Source organism: Sarcophilus harrisii, chromosome 5 (assembly GCF_902635505.1).
Source record: "Sarcophilus harrisii chromosome 5, mSarHar1.11, whole genome shotgun sequence".
NCBI classification, from domain to species: Eukaryota; Metazoa; Chordata; class Mammalia; order Dasyuromorphia; family Dasyuridae; genus Sarcophilus; species Sarcophilus harrisii.
Window position 1 is genome coordinate 226,846,822 of NC_045430.1, and position 24,096 is coordinate 226,870,917.

The following is a 24,096-nucleotide window of genomic DNA, read 5'->3' on the forward strand; positions in this document are numbered from 1 at the left end:
TGAAGTCTTACCTAGTCATTTCCACCTCACTGAAAATTTATGAAATCCTTTCCTGAAAGTAGGTTTTTATAGAAGGTGAAAAACATGAAGACACCTGGCAGGAGTAGGTGGAGAGACTCCCCTAGCACAAGGAAAGGATTCAGAAAAGGGAATAGGCAACTCTTAATTCTTAGGAAGTTTTCCTTTTTATTGAAGTGAAATTAGCAACTTTTTTCTATTCATTACTCCTAGTTTTCACCTCTTGGTCCAAGAAGAATAAATTTAATCCCCTCCCCATCTGACAACTCTTTGTTCTAATGCTTAAAGAAAATTACCATGTTCCCTCTAAGCTTGATATGTTTTATGCTTATTTGCCAGTCCTTCAATTGATATTCATATGAAACGATTTTGGATCCCCTCTCCATTCTGATAACTCTCCTACTGGCTTGCTAGTAATCTTCCTAAAATATGGCCTGCAAAACTTGAAAATAATAATCTAAAGGATGACTACCAAAAGTGAATACATAAGAATATCACATTCTTTGTTCTAGATGCTACATTTTTATTAATGCTATTTATTATGAGTGCATTAACTCTTGGTTTATATCATACTACTGACTCAAAGTGAGCTAAGGGTTCACTAAATCTCTTGTGCCTTTCACTTATGAATTGCTGTATAAGTAAACTTTTCTCCTCCTGTCTTTGTACAGCTAATTTTTGAGCCCAAGCATAGGTCTTTACATTTATTCCTAATAAATTTTATCTTTTTGTTTATTTGAGCCATTCTGCTCTGTATGGATATTTTGGGGTTCATATTCTCATATCCAGTATGTTAGCTATCTCCCCATCCAGTTTTGTATCACCTGCAAATTTGATAAGCACTTTATGTATAGATCCAAGTCATTGATAAAAATGGCGGATAGCAAAGATCCATCAGCAGCTCCCTATAGCATATTATGAGAGAGCTAGTTACCTGTAGGTTAACTTCTTTATATTTTAGTGGATCTATGATATGATTATCCTAGTATTAGTATACCAGGAGTACAGTTTGCAGCTAATCTGTCTTCTCAGCCTGTCCCATACTTTTCCATGTTCTCCTGTAAATCCTCTACAGAGGGTATATTCAACATTTTGGGGGCCTTTCTGTGGAACACACATGTTAACTATCTATTACTCTTTGTTCTCACTATATAACCAGCCCATATCTTTTTCCATTTCAGCTCTCTGATAATATCCTTTTTTTTCTTTTTTCTTTTTTTTCCTGAGGAATTGGGGTTAATTGCTAGGAAATGTTAAATGTCTGAAGTCATATTTGAACTCAAGTCCTCCTGACTTCAGGGCTGGTGCTCTATCTACTGCACCAACTAGCTGCCCCAATAATATCCTATATACTGTTTCTTCAATATGAATATTTTTCCCTTTTAATTTATTTATTTTTATTCTTAATAATCACAAAACAAAGTAAACTTTTCCATCTGCACAGTAAACTGAAGACAAGGACTGTTTGTGAAATTGAGAATATTTATTACATAAAGCTTGTTTTTCTTAAATATATATATATATTATATATATATATATAATAAATTCAACATACAGTTTTCAAAGTTATCTGTGATTTTTTTCTTAACTTCCTTCTACTCTTACATGCAAATTTTTTTTGGTGATACATCACAACCTATTCATGAACATTATGTGTCTCTTTATTGTTCTCTGGATGCCCTGAAAATATAATTCTTCATATATTACATTCTTCTATGACATATAGCCTATACAACAGCACCAGAAGAATAATCATTTTAAGAAGCTGGGTCTTTGTCTCAGGAAGAAGCTTGATGTTAAAAATACTTTGTAACTTCCCCTAGGCAATCCAAACCTTCCTATTCCTTTTCAATCTGTGCCCTTTTCCTTGACCTATGACACTGATAAGTTATCCATCACATTTCATATCATACATTATAGGCATATCTCATCCTTTTAGTTTCTTCTGTTTGGACAGTTAGACTGGATCTTTTGAAGTGATTATACAAAGTTCTAGGTTTGATTTAATCAGCATAATGTCATCTATAAACAGGAACATCACTATCTTAGAAAATAAGCTCCTTGAGAGTACAGACTGTTTCATTTTTTGTTTCTCTATCCCTAGTACCTGATTCATAGTAATTGCTTAATATTGGCTTGCTGATTAATCTCTCGATCTAGAAGAAATTCCTTTTCCATTTGGACTCTGCTAAGGATTCTCTTTGGCAATACCAAACAGCTCTGACAAGCAAATGATCCTAGTTTTATTCCTCACTTGATGTTAATAACGAGACGTCATTGAGCAAAATCATGAAGATTGTTAATTCTTTCAAGGAATTGGGTATGATTATAACAAATTCATGAGGCATATCTTACTGAAAGGGAGGCTTTAAAGTGCTTTGCTCTTCTGAATGAATTTTTTTGGTAATAGTCAATAAACAATAAGCATAGTACAATCTCATATTCTTCATTTCATCCAATTAGGCAACTGTAAAGATTTGATCTGCTCTAAAATACTGTTTGCAAAGCTTGAATATTTCCTTCTCATACCTGCCTCAAGGATATTCTTTGTATGTATGTAGGTAGTTCTCATAAAAAATGTTTAGCAACTGAAAAGTAAGTATATAGATGAATAGTTATTGATATTTTCTTAGTTACTTTCTTTCAGAATAATGATAATCCCATGATTTTTCAAGTGTTTTATATCTTCTGCTTATCCTGATAACTTGATTATTAATTTCTTAACATCCTCAAACTTCAGGCACTAGGCTTCTATTGTATACTTGATTTAATATAAATGTTCTTTGCATTTTGTTTTCTCTAGCAATGTTTCTTGAATATGTGGCATATTGGAGATTATAATAGAGACAAAAAATGGTGGTTCCATTGTCTTTCATGGGGAAGAGAGTATGTCACAGGAATCTTGACAAATATTTTTAGTTTTTCATCAGGTCATTGTCTTCCTGCCAGAATCATTCTTAAACGTCCCCAGTATATTCTGATTTAGTTGGTTCATTTACCTAGCTTTCTGCCAATTGGTTTTTCCCTTCACTGCTTCTTACTGTTTTAAGGGAGTATTGCTTATAATCTTCCACTATCCTCCTGTGTAAGATTTTTTTTAAAAAGAGTTTATATCCTAAACCAATGTAGCCCTTGGCTGCTAGATCTCTTCTCTTGGCCAGAAGATCAAGTGTTTTCTTGCTGAGGTGGTTTCTGGTTTCTTTTGGTTTCCTCGTTGTGGCTATTGATTTAAATTGATTAAGCTTCTTTAGGAAATGTTGAGTCTTTGTTGATATTCTTTTATCCATTTCTCATTTTTGGCAACAACTTGTTCAGATCATATTGGAGTTGCTTAAAATGTATGCCATATTATCTTTTTTATTCTTTCTTCTAATTACTTATTGATTTTGATCTCCCTTCTGGCAACTTGGTGATCTGACAATATCCTAATTGCTGATTTGGAAATAAGTTCCACATTGGCAAACAATAAATTTTATTTTTTAAGATGTGGTTTTATACTCAGTATATTCAGCATTTTTTCAGTTCTTTTTGAAGATGTATCTATGCCAAATATGCCTTAAAAGTTATTAAATTGTGCATACCCTTTGACCTAATGATAGCATACTGAGTCGATTCCTCAAAGAGATCAAAGAAAGAGAAAAAGAAGGTATGTGCAAATATATTTATAGCAGTTCTTTTAGTGTTTTAAAAATTCTAAATGGAGGGTTATATATATTAATTGGAAAATGACTGAACAAATTTTGATATATGAATGTGTAGAATTCTATTGTGTCACAAAAAATGATGAAAGGGATAATTTCAGAGAAACTTGAGAAGACTTGTATAAAATGATGCAGAGTGAAATGAGGAGAATTGGGAGAACAATTTATATAATAATAATAACAACATTGAAAAGACAAAACAACTTTCAAAGAATGAGCAACTCTATTCAGCACAGTGACCAACTACAATTTCAGAAAACCAGTAATGAATCATGCTACCCACCTTCTAACAAATATAATGGACAAATGGACTCAGAGCACAGATACACACATACACATACATACAGATATACACAGAGAGACATACATACACACACATATATGTATGTATATGTGGCCAATACTATAGATGGTTATATCAGAGATTCTGGTTTTCTTTCTCCCTCATGGGAAGGAGGGACAAAAAGAAGGTAGATTTCGATTGATTGAAAAACAAAATTTTATTTAAAAGAAGTATTTTTGATATATTAGCATGGGGTCTCTGCATAGTTTACAAGCCATTGGCTTCTCTTATTGACATCAGGGATAAATAATCATTAATTTTTTCTCTGGTCGACCATTCACGCAGTTCTGGGTCCATTTTTCAGCTATATGCCTCTATTTTCTTCTTTAAAAATACAAGGAGAGATTTTGTCAAAAGCCTTGCTAAAATCAAGGTATCTTTAGTTGCTTATTGTCTTCCTCTGATCTATTAGTGGAGTTAATCATGTCAAAAGAAGAACAGGAGAATTACATTAGTTTAGCAGATCCTGTTCTTTAGGATCTCAGATTTATTTTTTTTAATAATAGCTTTTTATTTTCAAAATACATGCAAAGATAGTTTTCATCATTCACTCCTGGCAAAACCTTGTGTTCCAAATTTTTCTCTCTCTCTCTTCCCCTCAACTCCACTTCCCTAGATAGATAGCAAGTAATATAGGTTTAAACATACGTAATTCTCCTAAGCACATTTCTACATTTATTATGCTACACAAGAAAAATCTGACCAAAAAGGAAAAAAATGAGAAAAAACAAAAAGCAAGCAAACAGTAACAACAAAAAGAAAATATTATTCTATGATCCACATTCAGTTCCCATAGTCCTCTCTCTGGGTGCAGACCATCACAAGTCTTTTGGAACTATCCTGAATCACCTCATTGTTGAAAAGAGTCACATCCATCACAGTTGATCATCACATAATCTTCTTGTTGCTGTGCACAATGCTCTCTTGGTTCTACTCACTTCATTAAACATCATTTCATGAAAGTCACCCCAGGCCTTTCTGAAATCATTCTTCTGGGGATCTCAAATTTAGAGCTAGAAGGAAACTTAAAGGTAATCTAGTCTAACCCTTAATGAACCTGACATCCAGAAAGATTAAGTAATTGACCTAAGGTTCCATATTTAGTTGGCAATAGAATGGAGATGCAAATCTAGATCCTGACTCCAGATCTCTTTCCTTTCATTCCTTCATTCTGCCTCCTAAAGATTAATTTTGGATGGACTTGGGAAGGGACAGAGACATAGAGTAAAAGACTTTTTTTTTCATTATTTTCTGTTAGTTCATTTGTCCCTCTTTGTTAAATCTGAAGAGTTTATATGAAATTTTGATCTTTTATGCCAATTATTTATCATTGGTGGTGGTTAAAAAATTTATAATAATGATTAAAAAAAGATTTTAGGTTTATAAGAACCAAGGACCTATGGTACCAACATTTGGCAGACATTAAACCAATTGGGCTATTTTCAATGAAAACATGTTAGTGCCGCATTTAGTTTTGGTTCAAAAAATAAACAAACTTTCAATATGCTTTTACTTTATAGCAGGAAAAAAATGTGCATTTTAATTCTAATTTGAAGAACAAATTGACATACAAAGGAACTTTAATGAGTGGCCAGGGACATTTTTTGCACATTTTATTGCTATAACTAATCCTTAACTATAGGATAATGAGAATAAGAAAAATATACTTGGAAAAAGTAATACTCTGTATCATCAAGTGATTGCTTATATAGTTTTTTATTACTTTTTCCTTTAAATAGTTACAGTTTCAAATGTTTTCTGTTCTTGGCTCATGTAATCTAATGGGACTACATACTTTTTAAAATCACCCTTTTTGTTTTTTAGCATCTTACTTTGGAGGAAAATGGCATAAATCATCTTAAGGAATAAGTAGATTTGAGAATGGTAGAAAATAATTTTCCATGGTGTGTGTGTGTGTGTGTGTGTGTGTGTGTGTATGTGTGTTATATAATTAGAAAAATATTGCTTCTGAGTAATGTTTTATATATTGTACCTCAAGACATCTTAGTTTCTCTAGTTAAGTCAATCTATAATCAGAAAATTATAGGAAAAACTCTATTTAACCAATTCTAAGCAACAATTGAGAGACATAGGTGGGAGAGAGAGAGGAGAGAGAGAGAGAGAGAGAGAGAGAGAGAGAGAGAGAGAGAGAACGAGAACACTACATAGAGAGGAATAGTCGGGAGAGTGGACATCAGTGCAGAAAGACTTGAATTTAAGTCCTACTTTAGATACATACTGGCACAGCATGAGCTGCACACTCATAAAAACCAGGCTCTCAGTGACTAGAACCCTGAGTCCACAGTCAGGAAGATCTCAGTTCAAATACAGCTTCAGACACTTAGTAGCCACATGACTCAGACAAGTCACTGTTTGCCCCGCTTTTTACATGTGTAAAATGGAGAAAGTCACTGTACCTTCCTCTCAGGGTTGTTGTGAGGATCAATTGAGATAAAAATTAGAAAGCACTTAATACAGTATCTGGCACACAGTAAGCAGTATACAAATGTTAGCTAGTATTATTACACCTGTATCTGCAATGTTTAACATAGTAACTATAGCATTTTGCTTGTTGATTGCATAGCAGAAAAAAAGAGTTGATGGTTATTCTACAAATCTGCACTTTTTGGTTAGTTAATCAGATTAAGTCGAAGAAAAATAAAGTTAATTTGAAATATTTTTGGTTCTGGATTTACTGTTGGCCTGGCTCATTTTTCCAGCTAATTGTCATATTCCCATTCCAAACTGGAACTGTGTATTGTACTGACTTTAGAGTCAATATTTTGATAATAAAAAATTCGGGCCTGGAATGCTCCCTCGCATATCAGAAAGTCTTTAGCCTTGATTAAATGACATATTTATCAGAAAATATAATGATAGAAACTAGAACTGAAAATTCATTGATAGGAAACATCTGGATAAGGAAACTCCCTCTAAAAATGCAAGTTGACATCTTTTTTATAACTGTCTAAGAGAATTGCCTAAATCACTCAGAATAACTGAAATTCCAGGGTCACATAGCCAGTATGTATCTAAAGTAGGACTTAAATTCAAGTCTTTCTGCATTGATGTCCACTCTCAACTATTCCTCTCTGTGTAGTTCTCTCTCTCTCTCTCTCTCTCTCTCTCTCTCTCTCTCTCTCTCTCTCTCTCTCTTTCTCTCTCCCTGTCTCTCCTGGTGGTTTCTGAGGAAAGAATTGCTGTAAATCTCTTAGTAGAGAGAGTAGCAATGGCAAAAACAGCCTCTTATTCTCTACTCATCTCTCTACTCAAGCTAATGCATGGCCCTGGCCAGACTGTTTCTATTTCTTTGCCTTTTCCCATATGTTCTCTTCTTTTAGGTGAATGAATATTGGAAATGGAATGGATTTGGCCCATATCTTTCAAAATCTCCCAACATTTAGCCTAAGAGATAAGAGGGATTCTAGTAGAGGCTTGTGAAAAGGTTTGGTATAGCTTCTGTGCTAAGTGGTCTAGTCAATTAATTGAGTTGAATTTGTAAAATAATTGTTTTGTCAAGGTGAGGACCCAGTTGAGATCAAGTAATATAAATTCACACTGGACTCAGTCACAGTACAGTTTCATGATGTTCTCTAACTCAATTCAGCAACATTTAGATAGAAGTAAGGGGGAAATCTGTTGGTAGAAATTATTCTGGCTTGTAGTTTGGCAAAGTATGATGTGTGACAACACAAGGGGACGAGGGATATGTGTGCAGAAGATAGGGTAAAGTTGAATGGATTCACCAAACGCTTGAGACATGGAGGACTGGAGAATAGACAACACAAGGGAAAGAACTGAAGGGTGGAGAGACTGAAGAGCACACTGAGAATAGAGAAAAGAGGTAGCAGTAATAAGGTCTGGGGAAATATGGAATGATAAATGATTAGACTCATTCCACAAGACTAAAAGAATTTGTTTTCACAGAATCAAGGGATTATCAACCTAGAACTAAAAGGTACCTAGTTGGCAATCTAGTTCAACTCCCTGATTTAACAGATAAAGAAACTGAGACCTGGGGAAAGTAAATGATTTGGTCGTACAAGTAAGTCAGTGGCAGAGGTAAGATTTGAGCACTAAGCTCTTGATTGGAAGCCTCAAGCTCATTGCCCACACCGAATTTATGTTTAATAGAGAATTTCCACAATGGATTTGTACTTTGATTTCTTGGAAGGGCTGTTTTTGACACAATGGAAGAAACTTAGTTCAATAGTTGGGGAAAAGTTGTGTTTATGTTATGCCATTGAGAACATAGTGATAATAACTAGCTTTTAGGTTGTTCTTTACAGTGTGCAACATGGTTTTCACACCCGCAAAGGGAGCTCTGTTATAGTACAAATCGCTGCAGAATTACCAGTCTATATTGGCCTCTAATTATATCTATGATTAAGTTATAAATCCAAGCCTTCTCCCCATCCTTTTGCATACATGATCTCCCTTCATCTTCATCACTGCCTTACTCATTAAAAGGTTAATAAGTGTCTGAGTCAGGAAGATCTGAGTACAAATCTTCCTTCAGACACTTATTAGCAATAAAAGAGGGGAATGTTTTTTTTAAGAGTCTACTACATTCCAAGTACTGTACTAAGTGCTTTACAAATATTATCTCACTGGATCCTCCCAACGACCTTATGAGGTACATGCTATTATCCCCATTTTCTAGGTGAAGAAGCAAACTGAGAGAGATCTGATCCTAGGAAAGTTACTTAATCTCTTTGTACCTCAGTTTCTTCATCTGTAAAATGGGGATAATAATAGCACCTATCTGACAGGATTGTAAGAATCAAATGAGTTAACATATGTCAAGCATTTTGCAAAACATTTAAAGTATTATATAAATGAAATTCAAGACCTGAAATTACATTTGAGCTCAGACACTTACTAGTTATATGACATTTAGCAAGCTATTTAACCTTGTTTCTCTCAGTTTCCTCACTTGTAAAATGAGCCTGAGAAGGAAATGGCAAACCACCCCAGTATATTGGCCAAGAAAATCTCAGATGGATACAAAAAATCAGATATAATTGGAAATGTCTGAACATCAACAACAATATAAATACTAGCTGCTATTAAAAATCAGCTAGGTAATACAGTGCATAGACCCCTGGATCTGGAGTCAGGAAGACCTGAGTTCAAATCTGAAAAAGTAATTTAGCCACTCTTTCTCAGTTTCCACATCTGGAAAATGGAGACATTAACATCATTTTATCTCCTGGGGTGTTTGGGAGGATCAAATGATATATTTGTGAAGCCTTTCCTAAACTTTAAAGTGATATGTAAGACTTAGTTATTGTTATTATTATTATTGTGATGGAGGTGCTATGATATACTTTTCAGATAAGAAAACTAAAGTTTAAAGATGTGGGGTGACTCACTCCAGCTCACACAGCTACTAAGTGTCTGAGATTGAATTTGAACTCATGTCTTCTGGCTATCTATCCACTAAGCTACATAGCCTTCATTATAGGGTTTGAACCAATAGACCCCAAAATGACAAAGACAGTTACAGTGAATTCAATAAGCAATTTGATTAGCTGTTTGCCTTTAAAAGAAATTAAAAGGAAATATTTACAATTACAAATTTTATTTTTGAACTCATGTCTTCTGGCTATCTATCCACTAAGCTACATAGCCTTCATTATAGGGTTTGAACCAATAGACCCCAAAATGACAAAGACAGTTACAGTGAATTCAATAAGCAATTTGATTAGCTGTTTGCCTTTAAAAGAAATTAAAAGGAAATATTTACAATTACAAATTTTATTTTAAATTACTCAAGCACCATTAAATACAAGGACTAAATAATAATAATAATAAAATACCACTATCTAGTTTTCCCTTTTTTTTTCTTAAACTCGTTTAATGTGAATACTGCATTTTTAGATGTGTTATTAGCAATGTAACTTTTTCAAGAGGAGCTATTTTTCTGTCTTATGGATCATGTGGTCTATACATGGCATAAGACAGTGTTTTTATAGTTCATTTAGTTAAAAACAATAACAACAACAACAAACCTTGTCTTAAGACATATTAGGTTTCCCTTATATATGCTTTTAAGGATTTATAAAGTATATATCACCTCATCAGACAACTGCCAGTTCTTTTTTGCCGGAGGCAACAGAAGGAATTCCATACCCATTAGTTTAATCTCACTGTGCCAAAACAGCTAGTTTTCTGTTTTATTCATTAATCTGTAAATATTGTTTTAATATTTTCCTATTAGTTAGGATTAAAATAAACATAGCTCTTTTGCCATTTCATTTCTTAAGCCTTATTAGTGTTCTGAACCATGGTTAATTTGGTTTAATTTGAATTTTACACTTCTTCTCAGTTAGGATTTTATCCAGCTCTTCAAACTGGGCTTCAGCTGTCCCATAAAGACCCTCAAATTCACTTTATTAGTTACTGTACCTTGTTTACCTTCAGGAAAGTCACTGGCATCATTCAGCTTTGCCACTTTGTGGATGTTCCCCAAATTTGAGTCCTGGCCCCAGGAATGTGAGGATTCTAAAACTGTCCTTACACTAGCCAAGGTATCCCGTAAGAGAGCCATATGTGGTTGTGCCATTACAAGGGAAAGACTAAAGTTGGGCAAAAACAGTATTGTACCCGCGGTGAAACTGGCAAAATGAAGTTTTCAAGATATGTGAGAAGGTGGAAAATGTGGTAAATTTGCCCAGACCTTTTGCCTTAGTGAAAGACAGTCCTGGCAGACTGATTGCTTTTTCCATCCTCAAACCCACTCTCTCACTTTCCATAGAAATTATGTGAAGCAAGATGTGTTTTAAACATCCAAACCTGAAAAAAACACACACACATTTTTGAGGGGACGTCACTATTCCAGGTTTAGCATTTCACTGTCTTCCACTGATTTTAAACATTTGAAGACCTCAGTGAACTGTATCCATGATCTCATTGAGCCGCTGGCTCATACCACTCACCTTAGGAAGTCTTTGGATCCCAGGCAGATGCGATCACTTTTGTATGTTTCCCAAAATGGCTCTCGCTTTGTGGCATACCGTCTCAATGGGCTGCAGAGAAGAAAGAGAATTAGAAATGCAATTAGATAGCTTATGAGGTGTGACTGTAATGAGACTAATTTTTATGTGTGGCCTGTGGAGCCTGTCTCATTATTTTACAGTCACTCAACTTGTTATATGGTTGAAAAAATGTTGCTTGTGAGTAATAACATTTTACCATTTCTTCAAGAACAGTTTATTCTTAGGAAAAGATTGCTGTGTAATTTTGCCATTTGCCATGGGCTGTCGGATGATCTGACACACTGTATATACACCACTCAGAAGCTTTTAGCTTTTGGATTATAGTTTTTGAAAATCATTTTAAATCTTGACAAAGGGATTTAAATACTGTTCTTTTGAATTTACATGAGTACAACCAAATTCTGTATTAGATCTTGAGTGAGCACCATCTATGTTTGAAAATTGATTTCATGTAAATCAGTTGAATAAGGAGCTGTTTAAAAAAAAAACATAGTTGCTATTTTCTTACTTGATAACATACAAGACTGCAATAGGGAAGAACATCCCATTGTGGCTGTTGGTCACTCAGTCCTTCATGACTCCATTTGAAGTATTCTTGGCAAAGACATGGAGTGGTTTATCCACTTTTCCAGCCCAGTTTACAGATGAGGAAAATGAGGTAGACAGAGTTAAGTAGTTTGTCCAGGATCACACAGCTAGTTAGCATTCAGTAAGATAAGTTTTCCTGAACTCAAGCCTGATGTTCTATTTACTGTGCCACCTAGCTGCCCCAGGGAATATCAGATTATACCTCTAGTTATAATTTCATTGGTTCATATTGTTAATAAATTCATACTTGTGAAATTATAGGAAATAATATTATAGAGAAAAGATTTAACCAACTTCAAACAATCATTTAACCTTTCCTCAAAAGTTTTCAGGTTTGATAAGTTGCCTATATTGTTAATAAATTCATAATTGTGAAATTATAGGAAATAGTATTATAGGAAAAAAATTTAACCAACTTCAAACAACCATTTAACCTTTCCTTAAAAGTTTTAAGGTTTGATAAGTTGCCTCAACTATAAGAAATTTTATTGATGTTTAAGAAATAGGCTAGGTGTCTAGATCAAGAACTTGCATATCAAATCTTCCTAATTCTCCCTCTCTCTCTGTCTCTCTGTCTCTCTTTGTATTTCTTTTTCTTTCTTTCCCTTCCTCCCCCTGTATTTCTCTGTGTGCCTCTGTCTCTGTCTGTCTGTCCCCCTCCCTCCTCCTCTCTCTCTCTCTCTCTCTCACTTTCCAATGACTCCTCCTCCCAATAACTCCTCCCAGTACATATATATGTACTATATATAGTACATATTGAGTTATATATATACACAAATGAATACAATCATATAAAAGAAAGTGACCCATTGACTATATCTAAAAATATATGAATGTGGTTTTCTGCACCTATATTCTATTTCTCTACAAGGAAACAGATACCACTCTTGGTCCTTGGAAGCCTCAATTTTCTTTTTTATAAAAAGAGGGGGTTGGGATTGGGGTTGGGTTTAGACAATATAGCTTATGAGGTTCTTTCCACTATTGATTATTGCATCCAATGACCAGCATCCTCAAATCTTTCAGTGTTGTTTTCCTATACATGACTATGGTCAGCATGTAAGTTGTCCTGGTTCTGCTTACTTTCCTTTGAGTCAGTTCCTTTAACTCTCCCTAAGTTTCTCTAAATTCTTGATTTTTGTCCTTCCATATGGAGGCAGAGGCTAAGTATTTATTTAATGGCTACTGTATGTCAGGCAATGTGCTAAGTTTTGTTATTTCATTTTATCTCTGCTACAACTCTGGGAGATAGGAGCTATTTTATAGACAAAGTTTAGGTGAATTGCTCTGAGTCACACAATTAGTCTCTGAGACTGGATATGAACTTGGGTTTTCCTGATTCCAGACCGATTCACTATGGTCCATACCTAGCTTCATAATTGTGAAGTTATAGGAAATTGAAGTAACCAACTTCAAACAATCATTTAACCTTTCCTCAAAACTTTTAAGGTTTGATAAGTTGCCTCAACTATAAGAAATTTTATTGATGTTTAAGAAATAGGCTAAGTGTCTAGATCAAGAACTTGCATATCAAATCTTCCTAATTCTCCCTCTCTCTGTCTCTCTGTCTCTCTTTGTATTTCTTGGAACCATTTCTATGGAACCAATAATATTCAATCACATTCATATACTATCCCAGAATTTGTTTATCTATTCTTCCTTTTTAGAATGTTTTTTATTTTATTTTCTTGTTTGGTCACGAATTCTTCCATTCAGAAAAATATTCCACGTTCACCTAATTTGCTTATGTTTTCATCATTTATATCTAAATTATGTACCTATTTTTGACTTTATCTTGCTATGTGGTATAAGGTGTTAGTCTATATCTAGTTTCTGTTAGATATAGCTTTCCAGTTTTTCCAGCAGATTTTGAGAAATAGTAAGTTCTACCAGTCAGTTCTTTCTCCAGGGGTAGATAGCAGTTTTTACTACAAGTCTTTTAGAATTGTCTTATATCATTGTATTGCTGACAATAGCTAGTCATTCACAGTTGATCATTGTGCAATATTGCTGTTACTGTGTATAATTATCTCCTGACTCTGTTCACTTCACTTTGGATCAATTTATATAAGTCTATTCATCATTTTTTAGAGCATGAGAGTATTTCATCGTGGTTATATACTACAACTTGTACAGACATTCTCCAGTTGATGGATATTACTTCAATGTCCAATTTTCTGCTAACACATAAAGTGCTACTATGCAAATTTTTGTACATACACAACTTTTTCCATTTTTCCATTTTCTTTGATTTCTGTGGGAAACAGACCTACTAATGGTGTTGCTGGAGAGTGTGCACAGTTTTATAACAACTTTGGGCATAGTTCTAAATTATTATCTTAATACATTTCATTTCTCTCTGTCTCTGTCTCTCTCTGTCTCTGTCTCTCTCCCCCTTTCCCTTTTCCTTTTACTCTCTCTCTTTCTCTCTCTCTCTCTCTCTCTCTGTTTCTCTCTCTCTCTCTCTCTCTCTCTCTCTCTCTCTCTCTCTCTCTCTCTTTGTGTATGTGTGTGTGTGTGTTTCTGTCTCTCTGTCTGTCTCTCTCTTGCTCTATGTCTCTGTCTCTGAGTCTCTCCTATGGGAGGAATTATTAAAACATTCAACTCTCTTGTAAGCTTTTTTTTTTTGTCTCTGTATCTACAATTTGAGCTTAATTTTTAAACAATTCTATGGACCATTATTAAATATATCTGTATATGTATGTTTTAATATATCTATATGTGGATACATGTATGAATATGAATTCTAGTCTGTACATATGTATGTGGTTTGTGTCTAAATGAAAATTCCTTTTTAATTAAAAGGATTCTCCAAACTTTCCTATATTTGAAGAGATCTGTGTGAGACTGATTTGCAAGAAAAAATGCTAAACTTCCTCTTGTCCCTTTCCTATTTTAGGGCAACACATAGAAATGTAACAGAAAGTTCATTCATAGTAAATGTGACCTTCAGTAGCCTACCAGACCATCACTTCATTTCATTATAGCATTGATAGCTAGAGATCTTTCATTTTACAGACATTGATTCTGCTTTACTTGAAATAGTGCTACTTTAAGTGCATTAATAAGATATTTCTTCTCTCTTCCCTGTTCTTGTGGTTGACTTCTTTAAGTTTCACTTGCAATGGGTTGGGGATTTTTAAGTGTTGGGGTAGCATTCATATTTATAGATATACATGTAGAGCTTTACATTTTCAAATGTAGATTTTTATAATTATAGATTATACACAGTAAGTGACCAACTGTTCTTATATATTAATAATTTGTGTTTTAAATTTTGTGGATACAAGTGCAATTCTCTGTCTATTTATCACTGATTCTTGCTACTTGATTGACAATCTTCTTTACTTGTTAGATATTTCCTGGATCATCTAACTTAGAAGAGAGGAAGCATGATACAGTGATGTTACTCACTGTCCAATAGAAATGGGACATCATTAAACTGTAATAGAGATCTCTGTGGCCCACAGATTGACTTAGAAAAGCATATCTTAACCTCATCTATGTTTATTGTATTTATATTTATCTTGTTACATATTTCCCAATGACATTTTCATCTGGTTTGGGCTACATTCAGCAATGTTGCAACAGACTTCTGTCCTAGTGTTTGAAATTTCTATTAAAACTGCACCTAGAATTGAAAAAACCTAGATTTAAACTACATCTTACACTAGCTATATGTAGAACTTTGAACAAGTCATTCAGTTTCTTAATGCCTCAGGCAACTCTTGGAGAGTTCTCCAAGTCTCCAAAGAGAGTCTTTGGGAAAGGGAAAGGATCTGAAAATCACAGATCTATAACTTCAGGGACATAATTCATAGTTGGTGTAATATGGCATTTCATGGTCTTTTTGATCACCCACAGTTTTGATTCTTTGGAGATTGTGGTATTCTGTGACTCATAATTATATACCATCACTGAGTATCAGTGTTAAAAAGATGGGGTTTTGTGGCAGGAAATTGTCATGAAATGTAAAAAAAAATGTGGAGGAAGACCTTTAATTCCAGCTTCTTTGTAAGGGATTTGTAAGAGGCCATGGACCGCCATCTTACAGAATGAAAAAGCCCAGATGATTCCAATCTTGTGGTGGAAGTATCTACATTAATGAGATCACAGAGGTAGTGAAGTATAAGGATCTATTAATAACAATAACAATTATAGGAAAATAAAAGCTAATTGTCGCCCTCCCTATATAGTCCCAAAAGGACATATCTCTATTTTTAAAAAATTTAATGTCATTTAATGTCAATGTAAAAAAAATATTTTCATTTTCATTTAGGATGCTGGAGAAATGGTTCGTTCCTTTGTCGGTGGCCTGGAGCTCGTGGTCAATTTACTGAAATCAGAAAACAAGGAAGTCCTAGCAAGTGTATGTGCTGCCATCACCAATATAGCAAAGGACCAAGAAAATTTAGCAGTTATAACAGATCATGGTGTTGTCCCTTTGTTGTCCAAACTTGCAAATACAGTAAGTAATCCATTAATATACATAGTGTTGTTCTAATGGAGTCACATGGGGGTATCCATTTACACAAATAATCCAGAGTGGTATTGTAAGTGGAATCCTACTGCTTTAGAGGCAAGAAGGTAGCACTGGATGTGAAGTCAGAAAGAGGCCAGGAATTCAAATTTGGCCTCAGACACTTATGAACTATGTGACTTTGGGCAAGTCAGTTACCTTCTGTTTGCCTCAGTTTCCTCAACTGTAAAATGGAGATAATAAGAACACTTACCTCACAAGTTGTGGGGATCAAAAGATGCTATTTGTAAAATGCATAGAAGGTACTTAAATCTGGTTTCCTTCTTTCACTCTGAACACTTATATCTGTAGAACTTCTGAACAAAAACCCTACTGAACAACAACACTCTCCTTTTGATTAATTTATCTGAAGCCACACACAATAAATAATGGAATAAAAAGCTGATATTTGTTTTATGATAACTAGCTGGTATACAAGTGGTGTAGTGAATCAGGAAATCCTGCCTCAGACACTAGTTTTGGGACTATGGGACAGTCCTATAATTGTTTCCGACCTGTTTTCTCATCTATAAAATGATAATAACAATAGCACTTACCTATTGTTGTGAGGATCAAATGAGAGCGGTAAAGTGCTTTGCATGCTTTAAGGTGATTTATAAATTCTGGCTAGCATCTTCATCATCATTGTCATCATCATCATCATCACCACCACCATCATCATCATCACCACCATCATCTTCAATCATCCCCAGCACTGTGCAAAGCACATAGTAGGCTCTTAAATGCTTCTTCATTCATTCATTTGTTCATTCAGTTTTTGCTAGAACAATATTAGAGAAACTAAATTTATCACCAGACGTAAATGTACTAGAAAACAATAAGAATACTTTTATTTGTCTGTTTCACTTTTGAAAATTCAGAACTCTTTAGCTTTGCACTTACACTGACATGATTTAATTCATTGGGAAGTATTCAGGTAGAATGGAAAGAGTGAAGACTTGGAGCTAAAAACATCTGGATTCAGATCCTGACTGTACATGTAATCTTGGAAGAGTCGTTTAACTCTCGAAGTCTCAGGTCACCTAATTTTTCTGATGACAAGATCCTGATTAAATCTTTTAACTCTCACTGCCCTAGGCAACTATCTGCCCAAAGACCTATCAATGGAAATTCTTCTCTATACCAATGAAATCACTGTTTCCGTCTCCTCCAAAAATGAGATGAATTATAAAATTCTAACCTGAACAAATGAAATCCACAAATAATGCAAATATTAAATGTTAACAATAGCCTTAACACAGTGAACTAGCCATATTGTAAGAAAATAAAGAGACCATAAGAAGAAAGAAAAAGGCAAGTACCAGGAATGTTGTCCTGAACCTACCATTAACTCTAGGCAAATCCCTTAATTTCTGGGTTTTACCCCCTAATTTCCTTATCTAAAAAATGAAAGGTTGGACTAAATGAACTCTAAATTGAAGCAATGTGGTAAGGTAGAAAGAACTGATTCTGGAAGTCAGAGGTTCTGGGTTCAAAGCCTGTCCTTGATATCTACTCCCTGTGTAATCTTGAGTAGCTCCAAGGAGAAAATATGTCCAAAGCATTTTATAAACATTAAAGAACCACCTAAATCTTATCTATAATTATTTATTACTAATTTCCCTGGGGACTTCAGTTTATCTAATCTCTAAAATGATCAGATGCTTCCTGGGTTCCCTTCAGCTTCTAGGTCAATCATTCATTCAATCATTCAATCAATCATTTCAGATCTGGTAGTCTGTGATTCTATGAATAGTTTAAATATCAATATTAAATTAGACAATTAATATTTATTGCAAATCTTATATTATCCTTGATTATTTCCCCATGTTTCTCCTAAAGGATCTATGGTTCAAAGATTATTCCCCAAACCTCATTTTACAATGATTAATATTTGTAAATAGAAATTTGTAAAATTTGTATTCCAATTTTTTTAAAAAAAGATTTTAAAAAAAATAACAGTACCATAACCATGGACCATATTAGACATGTACCTCCAAGCAGTCATAGCAATTAGAGCTGGATTTAGAATGCCCTAAAGCAGCACTGTTGTAACGTGTCTATTATCCCTGTGCAGAATAATGATAAACTGAGACGGCATCTAGCTGAAGCTATCTCTCGTTGCTGTATGTGGGGCAGAAACAGAATTGCATTTGGAGAACACAAAGCTGTGGCACCTTTAGTCCGGTATCTGAAATCCAAAGACACCGATGTACACCGAGCCACAGCGCAAGCCCTGTACCAGCTCTCAGAAGATGCTAACAACTGTATTACCATGCATGAAAATGGAGCGGTCAAGGTAAGGGACAGAGCACCCAAGACTCAGGCAAAAGGGGAACCAGCTTTGATGAAGCTAAATTTATCCTTAGAAACGTAATTTGAACATTGTGTTTTGTCCCCGCCTGGCTCACAGATGCAGATATGCATTACTTCACACAACAGATGTGTTACTGGAAAGTTGTCTGTAAATAGGATTTTTCTAAAATTAGTCGTGTTTTAAACACACTAGAGGGTGTGGCTTGCAAAATGCCCTAAAAACCTTCCAAGGTGGATGCTTTTGTAGAGTGAGTAATCACCCCCTTAATTGTATTTGTTTAAATCAAGGTAAGCCTGTAAAATCTTAATGCATAAAGAACAAAAGGCACAGTAAATTTAGTTCATTCTTTATCTGCAACTTACTGTTTTAGCATTGAAAGGCAGACTCATAGGGAAAACCAGCAAAAGAAGTAGGACACATTGGAATGACCATTGACTTCGAGTTCAAATTTTACCTTGAATGTTTGGTTCCTCATCTTTCAAATGGTGGCCCACGTGACCTCTGAAGTTCTATTTTCAATGATTTGACACTCCAAACTAAAAGAAGTGATGTCATATATATTCTATTTAACATATACTTTAACATATTTAACATGTATTGGTCTACTTGGCATCTGGGGAAGAGGGTGGGGGAAGGAGGGGAAAAGTTGGAACAAAAGGTTTTGCAATTGTCAGTGCTGAAAAATTACCCATGCATATAACTTGTAAATAAAAAGTTATAATAATAAAAAAAAGTGACATCAAGGTGATCTAGTTTGGAAAATAAGGAGGGTATGAATAAATTAATCATTGACTAACAACGAGTAATTTAGTTAACTTCACAATGTTTTAAAAATGAATTCAAAATAAAAGTGAAATTTTCTATGTTCCATTATTTAAAAAAACACAAAAACAAAAGTAGGATTTGTATTAATTTGAGGTTGTTTTAATTCATTTTTTTTTACTCACTAGAAGTCTTAATATCTTCTTTCTTAATTTTTAGTTTTCAATAAAGCTTTTCCTTGCATTTTGAGTAAGCCTAGTCAGCCAACTTGCAGACAGGGATGGTTACTGTTACTATATGTAGGCCCTGAGATTTTTATAAATCAGAGACCATCTAGAGCTATTGAATAGATGCTTTAATGGCTTGGAAAATGAAAAGTACCTTTATAGTGGCTGAATAGCTATTAAAAACTACACCATCACTTGTACTGAGGGAGAAAAGAGGTTTTTTCTTTTCTCTTTGAAAGAACTCTTATAACTGATTTGGACTGACTTGTCTCCATATATAACAGAGACTCCTTTACAAAAATCTAATCCAGAAGCATATGACAACACTATATATATATATATATATATATATATATATATATAATTTTTAAACTGTAAGGTGACTAGGGACTTGATCATTAACTGATAGTTATTCAAAGTCTTAATTGTGCTGGATATGAAGTCTATAGAAGGTATCAGGAAATCTTGTAATAAAAATGTTATTTTTAGAATGACTTTCTCCCACTGCCCCCTTTATGTTTAGGTACTATACTAGTTTATGTAGGAATAGGAGTATAGATTTAAAAAAATAAAGTACCTCATCTGCAATACAATATTCAAAGTTGTGTGATGCTTTCCATTATAAAAGTCTATTTTCACAAGTCTATAATTTGATAAAAATATTTTTTGCAGGTAAAAGCAAAAAAAAAAAAAAAAAAGCAACAACCTGAATACAAAGTTTCAAAAAAAGCGAAACCAAGTTATTTTTAACTGTGGCTTGATTTTTAAAAAAATTCATCAAATTTGATAAAGAAATGAAATAATCAAATTTGAAATAATAAGGGGTCACCAAAAAATAGAAGCTTTTCTGTGTCAAGAAAGTCTCTTTAGTAATTAAATGTAAAATTCCCCAGCCTATGAGATAAAGTATAGCATCCCTTTAAAAATTTGTTTTAAATTAGCAAGAAGACTCAAAAATTAAATAGCTGTTAAATTCTGGAATTCAGTTTTTAGTTCCCTCATAACAATTCCTAATTCCAAAATTTTATAATGTTGTAAATGCTGTGGCTCAGTTCATGTATATTCATTCCAGTCATCGCTCATTTATTTCTTCTAATAGAGGGAAGGAGGGTATGAATAATCCAATTTAAACTATGTATATATATATATATATATGCATATGTATTCAACTTTGGAATCCACATTATTTGAAATTTAACATAGCATGCTCTCCCCATTCATAGATTTGTGATTTGAAGCTTCTATCTATTACATAGCCAGCATTTATATAGTGCTTTGAGGTTTACAAAATGTTTTCCATTTTATTCTCACATCAACCCTGTGGGGTAAGTGCTGCATTATCACCCTTTTACGGATGAGGACACTCAAGGCACAGTGATGTCAAGTGACTTACCTAGAACCATGCAGCTAGTAAGTATCTGAAACATGAATTGAAGTCAGATTTTCCTGACTTCAGGTCCAATGCTGTATGAACTTGCTACCTACATGCAGTGAATACATTCCTTATTCTCTGGGCAGTTCCAGGGCTTTTACCCTGCTCTTTGCTATCATTCTGGACTGTGCAGTAGATCTCTCTGGGAATATTTAGTGTGGAGAATATTTACCCTCCTTCTAGAGGACATGATAAAAGTACTCAGATAGTTCAAGAATTGCCATGTCCTGCTTGGGTCCAGAGGACAGAAATAGGAATGGAATTAGTAAAATACTGAGTGGAATTTGCAAAAGGATAGAGTTTGATCTGATGCAAAGAAAATCTCGCAAGTAATTATCATTGTCCAAAAGTGGAATGGGCTGCCTCAGAAGCTTCCGAATTCCCCCTCAGACCACTCATTGGGAATTTTGTAGAGAGGATTTTTATTGGAATATGGACTACATTAGATAGCATCTGATCTCCTCCCCTCCCACCCTTGATACTCTGATGCTCTATGAATGTTTTGAGTTCTTGAAAGTTGGATGTTTAAACTTTTCTCACAGATTACCTTTCATTTCTATGTATTTGCCTTCCTAATCTATTGTTCTCTCTTCTCTTTCTTTGGTGAGAATTGCCATTAGAGATTCGGGTTTTTCTATTCTGCCCATTATTTTTGCTGCAAAGGCCATAAATTCTGTTCTTATAATTCTTAAAGGAACTTAAAAGAAAGTTCTCTTTTAAACCAGTCAGGAACTGAATGTCATCATTCCATGTTCTCTCTAAAATCTACAGAGTCTTCTATCTCATTAAGGGTTGAATCTTTTTCTTTTATCTTGAAATATTTATTCATAGATACCTGAATTCATTTATTAGCTCTGGAGGACATATTTTTTTCCTGTAGTTGTGTATATTCAAGGTTTAGGGATTTTTTTTCTTCCTGAAATCTTTGGTAATTTCAGTCTTTTTGTGATAGTGGCTTCTTTAGGGGGCAGATCTCAAAATGTCTCAGGTACCCCCCACTCTAGAAAATTCATGTAGAGTCTAGCTATGAAAATTCACATAGTCATTCAGCATTCACCTTACAAAACTTCATGTTCCAAATTTTTCTCTCTCTCTCCCCTTCTCCCACCTCCCCTAGACAGCAAGTAATCCAATATAGGTTAAATATATATACTTCTTCTAAACATATTTCCACATTTGTCATGCTTCACAAGAAAAATCAGATCAAAAGGGGAAAAATGAGAAAGAAAAAGGCAAATAAACAAACATTCAGTCTCCAGTTCTCTCTCTGAATGTAGATGGCTCTTACCATCACAAGTCTATTAGAATTGCCTTGAATCACATCATTGTTGAAAAGAGCCAAGTCCATTCCAGTCAATATTCATTTTTGTCAGATTTTAGTTCTATTTTTTTCTCCTCTTCTCCCTTCCCTCTCCCCTCACCAAGACAGCCAGCAATCTGATATAGGTTATATGTGAATAATCATTTAAAACACATTTCCATATTGAAGAGGTAAAAAGGCATCAGGAGTGGTAATATGTAACAGTTTTAGGAGAGCAATAGATTCGGGAGAAAGATAGGGGCAGCTACATGGCTCAGTAGATGGAGCACCAGTCCTAGAATCAGAAGGATCTGAGTTCAAATTTAGTGTCAGAGAATTAATTCCAAAAAAGGAAGAAAGAAAAAATATTATAAAAATAGCATAATAAAGATTTGGTTCAATCAACCTGAAAAAATCAAGTCAGGCATTTATCACAATATAAAGGGATGCTATTTTATTATTGTGAAAATAGCTTCATAGGCTCTAGCAATTACAATGCAGAATCATTAATGGATAAGCAATTTGCATTTTGGAGTACAGAACTTTTTAAGTCTCAGAGCAGCAGAGGCGGGTTCTATGAGATAAGGGAGAAAACCAGGGAGGAATTCGGTAGCTCAGAGGGAGGAATCAAGGAGGAACCAGATGGAATCTCTGAGAACATCCCAAACTTGTCTAAAATTATGCTAATTAGGATCTCAAAGGTTGTTTAAAGATGCTCCTAGGTTGAAGGGAAAGAGAATGAAGGATAACAAAGAATTCCATCCTTATGGCACTCTATACCAAGTCTGGCACTTGGCTATGGCTGAGATAATAGACGGATGGGTTCCATCCTGATAAGGGAAGAGAGAAAATGGGTTTCAAAGTCCACATCAATATTAGTCATGAGGGGATGTTTTCCTTGTTGCTTCCCCTATCAAAGATATATAAAACTTCAAGGAATAATTTTAATGTAGATAATTGAATATTTAAAGATGTCTTGACAGGTACTGTACTCTCTGAAATGAGTGGTATCAACAGCCCAATCCAACCCAACCCAAATAGTTTTCTATTTCCTTTATGTAATACTGAAATCAGATTTTCAAAATCAGAAATAAGATCAGGATCTTGAAAAAATATGTTCCTTTTCCAAAATTTTGGTTTAAAAAAATCTTTCATTTCTTAGAATTTGTTCTCTCAGAAATTGAGGGATGCATGGTTACTGTCTATGTATGTTTCTATAGATCTATTCATCCCTGTTTCTATCATCTATGTATATGCACATGTACATATAGAGAGTCATTCAGTACCAATGCATATTCATGATTAACAGCAATTGTAATATTTGAAACTAAACTGAAACTATTTAGAAAATTTATCTTAAAAAACTTTAACTTTTTTTCTGATAAAAAAACCCCAAACAACCAATTAAATAAGCATTTGCTTATGCTTACTTTGCATAATCTGGCACTTAGCTGAGCACTGGAAATACAAAGAAAAGTCACAGTCTCTATTTTGAAGGAGCTTACATTTGAGTAGAGGAGAAAACATACATAAAATAAATGCAAGGTAAATGGGAGGTAACCTAGCACCATAAAGATGGCCTTAAAACTTATGGCAATGTTATAATATATATTTAAAGTTTTATTTCTATAAAAATTATAAAGTTTTGTAATAATTTGTCATGTTGAAACTTTTGACCCCAGTTTTTATGTGTTCACAAATTGTTTTCTTCCCATGGTTAATTTCAAGAATTCGTTTTCTCAGAAACCCTACTTTATCAAATTTTGCAAATTGCATTTTACGTTGAATTTCATCTTTTAAGTTATGTTTATACTTTTATCATCCATCAATTTTTACAAGGTCTTTTCATTTTTCTTCCTTCCCACCACCACCAGGTGGCACACATTTT

At 34.2% G+C, this 24,096-nt stretch overlaps 1 protein-coding gene across 4 annotated transcripts in view; it reads left to right on the top strand.

Annotated features, from left to right (window-relative positions):
* The window catches only part of ARMC4 (armadillo repeat containing 4), a 226,166-nt gene that overhangs the window by 150,126 nt on the left and 51,944 nt on the right, over positions 1 to 24,096 (top strand). For all 4 annotated transcript variants that reach the window (XM_031939807.1, XM_031939806.1, XM_031939808.1 and 1 more), the window contains 2 exons: positions 15,931 to 16,119; positions 18,248 to 18,469. In XM_031939807.1, the coding sequence (XP_031795667.1) occupies positions 15,931 to 16,119; positions 18,248 to 18,469 (411 nt within the window). The remainder of the gene's footprint in view (positions 1 to 15,930; positions 16,120 to 18,247; positions 18,470 to 24,096) is intronic.